Source organism: Anolis sagrei, chromosome 2 (assembly GCF_037176765.1).
Source record: "Anolis sagrei isolate rAnoSag1 chromosome 2, rAnoSag1.mat, whole genome shotgun sequence".
Classification (NCBI taxonomy): domain Eukaryota; kingdom Metazoa; phylum Chordata; class Lepidosauria; order Squamata; family Dactyloidae; genus Anolis; species Anolis sagrei.
In genome coordinates this window covers 75,192,217-75,198,216 of record NC_090022.1, presented here as the reverse complement: position 1 = coordinate 75,198,216, position 6,000 = coordinate 75,192,217, and the positions used below count along the sequence as shown (strand labels likewise).

Sequence of the window (6,000 nt, the reverse complement as noted above, 5' to 3'; positions counted from 1 at the left end):
CTGGCTCTTCGGCTTAGAAATGGAGATGAGCCCCACACCCCAGAGTCAGACACAACTAGACTTAATGTCAAGGGGAAACCTTTACCTTTAACATATATTCTGCAAGTCTGCAACAGTCATGTTGGCAAGAGCAAAACTACTTCTGTTAAAATATGCATTGTTTAAAGCTCTAGTCAATATTAAGAACCATGATGAGTGAAAAACACAAACACCAGACTACAGGGAGCTTAGAAAACTGCCTTTATTCTATTAGTTGTTCGAAACAGGAAATACAGAAGAGTTTAGTTTGCTGCAGAACAGCAAGATGTTCACAGGATGGGAATTTGGCCAGCAGGTAAGCAAGAACTTGCATTTTCAGACTGGAGCTTGATCCAGCAGGGGTTAACTTAAAGCTTCTGAAACATTCAGTTACTTTGACTGTAGAACATCTGCCTTTCCCTTGCTCCGGAAGGAGGTATTTATTAAAGATGAGCTGTCTGGGCATGTTTAAGTCATACAAATGGGTTGGGCAGTTACAAATGAGGGATGGGGGGGGGAGGGCATCACTTGCCATTTGACTTTATTTGCAAGTACACTCTTAAAAAACCCAGAACACCTTACGCAGAAATTACAAGCAACAGTATTAGGAAATCCAATTATACAAAAAAATACTACATCTAGGCTGGGATATATAGATTTATTTTTGGTAACATACATTTAAGTGGCACTAATTACACAGTAACTATAAGGTAACTAACATGAAACCACAGAACTGCCACTTTTCATAGCTGGATGAGACTTTGGTCATTTCAGGGTAATCACATTTCCCAACTATCATTTTAGGCTTTAGAGCCTTCGAGTAAGGAGCAAGGAGGGGGAATCAAAGTCTTTCCCCAAAGTGAAAACACTGAAGTTACTCAGGACCTCATCCGCAGCTATGTCTGTTGTACCTGAATAGGCTAGAACATGTTAGTTATGGAGTAGTTACAGCCCAATTCTCAGTGTTACCAGCTTTTCCCCCCATTTCTAAAAAAGCAAGAAGTTAGAGAATTGTCTTGAATTAGCGCCTGGCATATCCTGCAAATGCAGAGAAATTTTTGTTAAAGGAATGTTGAAGTTAACCATTGTGTGCACAGATGTATTTGATGCAGACCATTATAAAAAAAATCATGGTTGGCTTCTAAATTACTGGTAGCAAGACTCGATTTTAAATCTCTTAAGTAAATTATAGATAAATGAAAAAGGCTGGTAATCATACACTAAGATTAATAAACAGCACTTCAAAAATTCATCAAGTGCGGGGCACTGCTTCAGCCATCTTCCCCTGGCCGTGCTTTACAAGAGAAGGCACCCAGATTTTTTCTTGCCACGTCGAGCTTGTAAAGCGGCTCTAGTGGCCATTTCAAAAACTTCCCTCACACCGTCTTTGGTCTTTGCACTGCACTCCATGTATCCAAAAGCACCAATGCGGTTCGCCATATCCCTGCCCTCTTCAGGTTTGACTGGTTCCTGTACAAATAGAAGAAGAGGCAGTTAAGACGGGTGAAAAACAACTCAAACAGGCATTCTTCTTTTGTTCTTTCAGTGCAAACATAGGCTTATTCTTTTATCATTCCAAATGGAACAAGCCGCTGAGACTTTTGCAGCAAAAAACAGTATTAAAAATGGAGGTAAAATTAAAATAGGTTACAATACAAGAAGTTTTGAAAAAAACTGTTATTTTGAAAATTAACAGAAATATTGAATGAGATAATATAGAAACATATTAATGTGTAATAGTAATCTCCCCCCTCCATTTTTATAGATTTATATTATATGAATGCATATAGTCGGCTGCATGCATGGATTCAACCATCCAGTTTGAAAATCTTTCAAAAGTAAATCCCAAAACGAAACACCAATTTTGTCATTTAAAAAAAATAAGAGACACTATTTCACTACACCGTTGTGTGTAATGGGACTTGAGCATCCATGGATTTTGGTATCCATGGGGGTACTGAACCAAACCCCAGGAGACACTAAGGACCCACTGTACTTGAAAAATGTAACATACCAGGGCCGTGTTAATGAAACATGCAGGCATACACTGCTCTTAAGCTTGCATACCCATTTTTTGTTAGTTGTTGCAGAAGCTGATATTCCCTTATTCCCTCTCAGTTTAGATGCTGCAGCCCCTAAAAGGCAGTGGTGGGATTTGAGGGGAGAGATGTAAGGTAGTTCTGCCTGTGGAACTTTTCCATTATACTCTGCAATGTGCAGTGGGTCAGACTCAAGAGTGTTAGCTTCCTCAGGGTGACTTAACTTTCATATCCAGTAATTTTTTAATGAATAGTTTAAATGGTTGTTGTTGTCTGTCCCATTTAATAATAATAATAATAATAATAATAATAATAATAATAATAATAATTATTATTATTATTATTATATTTATACCCCACTTTATCTCCCGCGAAGGGGACTCAAAGCGGCTCAACATAAAAGCATCATCATAGCCATTTAAAATATACAAATATGCAAACATTAAAACGGGATTAAATATAGACAGTATAAAAAATTCCCAGTTAAAAACCATTAAAACAAATTCAAAGTTAAAAACTACAGTGGTTTTAACAGTAAGTGGTAATGTGGTTCTTAATTTGTCTACAGCAGAGGACAGCATAAAATCTGGGGAAGTCAATAATGAAACTATGAATATTACCTTTCTCACATCACCAGGCTATAGGACTTGAAACTTATTTTAGATCTTTCATTGTGGATTTTTGTTGCTAAATATATTTTTGAATGAACTTCCAAATCTCCCCTTGTTTAGCTAGCTTTTGGAGCCTATTAAACATCTTTAAACCTATTTGTTCTTGTGTATGTCTTAGGAAAGAAAACAACTATAAACTTTATGGTTTGCAATGTTTCTCAGTATGTACACCAGACAAGAGGGAGTTATTTGGTATCACAACAATTTTTTGATGCTGTGCCAACTTGTTCTGACCATTGTTTCCTCCACAGTACGTTGAAATATATATTTCCACCATGTTACAGTTTGAAGTTATCTAATTAAAGGACAATTTCTTTCAGCTACATCCACAGTAACACAACTGAAATCAATGGGTCCCTGGTTAGTTATGCTATCATTTTTCATTTCAATGCATCTACTAGAATAGGGCTGACTCTGGATTTAGCTGAGGAAAGTGCAACCGACAAACTGTGCATATTTCCTAAAGCTCTCAAACAGTCCCCAAAGCTCCTTGTTTTTTTTTATTTAACGAGACCAACTTTCAGGAAAATTTCCACTCTCAAATGAAAGCTGCTGCTTCCAAACAAAACCATTCTGCTTTCTCCAAATTCTCCAGGCAAAGGCTTTCTCTCTTTATCTCTTTGTGTAAAGATGGCAATGTGATATCAGTTCTGACCCACTGCAGTGTGCAAGTACAGATTGCAGGAGTAAAATTTAACCCTCCACTATAATTTTTCACCCTGATTTAGTCCTTGTTGTGCAACAACTTTGCAAGTATACTTCCTTCTACAAGGCTTTCAAGCACAGATTCTAAGTTTAAGTCAACTATATGCAATTAAAATCTGGTGCTTCCTTATTGTAGCCTGTGATTAAAAGATAAACAGTGTAGAAAAATGTGTGAGACTACATTTTTCTACACACAGCTTCCTCATAGTGAGCAAGGTTTTTTTTGTTTTTTTGGGGTTTTTTTTACTTACCAGAAGGCATCAAATGTTTTGGTATTGAACAGTGAGATTTGCCCATATAACACACTTCAGAACTGCAAAAAGTATTATTTGTTCTAGGTACACAAGTATCAAAAGCAACAGAAGCCATTTGGTTCTGAATATCACTCAAAAGGCACTCATTTTTTCTATCTGGGGGCATCTCATTTGTTATTATTTTTCCCTTCCAAATAATGTGTCCACGCAATACAGGATCCCAGAATTATGAATAGATGGCAAAATCACCATGGCCATTTTAGAGCTGATATTTCAACACAGTTACACTGAATGATTATTAGGCAACACTGGTCACCATATAGTCTCCCACAAAGAAAGAGCTCTTTATGTGGTCATCCTGTTTTAGTAGCAGTTATTATGCTGTAACATCGTAGCAAATGTTCTTTTCTGTCATGTGCAGTGGCTACAGCACTCTGTTCACAGCCAGCTCAGGAAGCCAGCACCGTGTTATGGGTTGGGCATCCATCATGATATGCCAAATGCAAGAAAAACATAAGAAGTCTGAAGAGGAAGACGGAAGGTGTTAGATTTCACTGGCTGGAGAAACGCTGCACAGTATTTGAACAGCAGGAAAGAGAGATGAAAATGGATGCAAAAGGTACAAGTGATGTGACCACTCCCTCAAAAACACATATTTGCAAATGCTGCTCTGAGTTTATTGAATCTTTAAAAAATATCAGAAAGTAAGAAAGTGGGGAGCATCTACATTTATTTCCTGTTTCTAGATCAGAAGACTTGCAGAGATTCCACTCTTGCAGCGACTTCCTGGCAAGATGCAATTACGAAATATTTTATCTCACCCTAAGAGTCTATAAGTATGAGCTAAATTCAATTAATTTCATTTCAGAACAACTCATAGGAGTCTCAGAAAATAAAAGTATTTATGTTGCCCTAATTAAAATTAATCCTTCACAATGAGTCCCTAGCTTATCTGAAAAATAAACTAATTAAAGGACAGAAGAGGGCTTCAGCACACAGTTCTATGGAAAAATACAAGCTTTAAAGTGATTTAAAAATGTACAGGAAATGGAGCACAAGCAATCTAGTGTGCATTTCAAATTAGTGCATCAGAAGACAATTGAATCGACAATAAAATCGACAATTCATATGTCGATTTTAGGGATCGACATATGAATAATAGTATGCTAATATTTTCCACTGAGTGTGTAACTTTGCTGGTATATTGTTCTGTAAATGCCACTTCCTTGACATATATGTCTCAACACCAATTTTTCTCATTTTAAATAAAGACTTGATAAATATTCCACAAATGATCATATTAATCTCCCTCTCTTTTAGAAGAGTGTAAGATTACTTTATCCTGGCAATACTGCAATAATTATATCAACAACTACTCAAACTATTTTTCAATGGCATGTATAATGAAAAGAAAGTCTTTGAAGATTATAAGTACTGTATCCCAATTATGTTTTAACTCCCCGCAACACTTGCTAGCACAACTTGCTACCAAGTTGAAAATATATTATCCTATGAAAACTCAGTGTGTTAATCAGATTAATCCTGAAATTCTACTGCACACTATTATATTTGTTAACAGACTCCTAGAAAGGAAGCCATGTACTGCTCTCTGAAGACATATTATAAACTTGAATTCTCATACTCTGCCAAATCCAAACAAAACAGCCACTAGTAGTGTCTTTCTATATATTACACAAAATAAGTTCAAACGATCATTTCTGCAGTTATATTAGTCATTAATATATGCCATTCTAACTTATCTATACATACACTGAATCTATCTATTTGACATTAATTAGTAAATTCCATGGTCACCATAATCAGTCAATTAAGAATTTCCAGTCGCTTAAAATTATTAATAATTATTCATTAATCAAAATGGACAATTTATTAATTTCTGCGATGCCAACACAACTAGTCTTCTTTAGTAGATAATTTTTGATTCTTACATTTCTGTGCATATAACACTCTTGCAGCTGTTATCATACACTGAAATATTCTTCCATTTTTTGTTTCTAGTTGATCACTCATCAACTTGCCCCTCTGCCCAGCCCCAAAAAGAGTTCAGGTTTTTATCATACTATGTATCTGAGCCTAATATTTTAAAGCTTTTTCGTGGGTCCATCACACATGATGAAAACACCCTTCTTGCTTATAGCAGTTCTTTCTATATGTTCATGATGATAAATTTGAGACCAATGAATACAATTTCAGTTATTTTTTATTATGCAGATATCAAAGCATCTTTCAGAATGCTAAGCATGTCCCCAGCACTTCTCTAACTACCATGTGGTGGACCAGCATTTTTCCCTA

General features: G+C 36.0%; 1 protein-coding gene across 1 annotated transcript in view; it reads right to left on the bottom strand.

Annotated features, from left to right (window-relative positions):
* Positions 1-223: 223 nt before the first annotated feature.
* Positions 224-6,000, bottom strand: part of RHOA (ras homolog family member A) — a 36,395-nt gene continuing 30,618 nt past the window's right edge. The window contains exon 5 of the mRNA XM_060765735.2: positions 224-1,488. Within this exon, the coding sequence (XP_060621718.1) occupies positions 1,315-1,488 (174 nt within the window). The 3' untranslated portion in view covers positions 224-1,314. The remainder of the gene's footprint in view (positions 1,489-6,000) is intronic.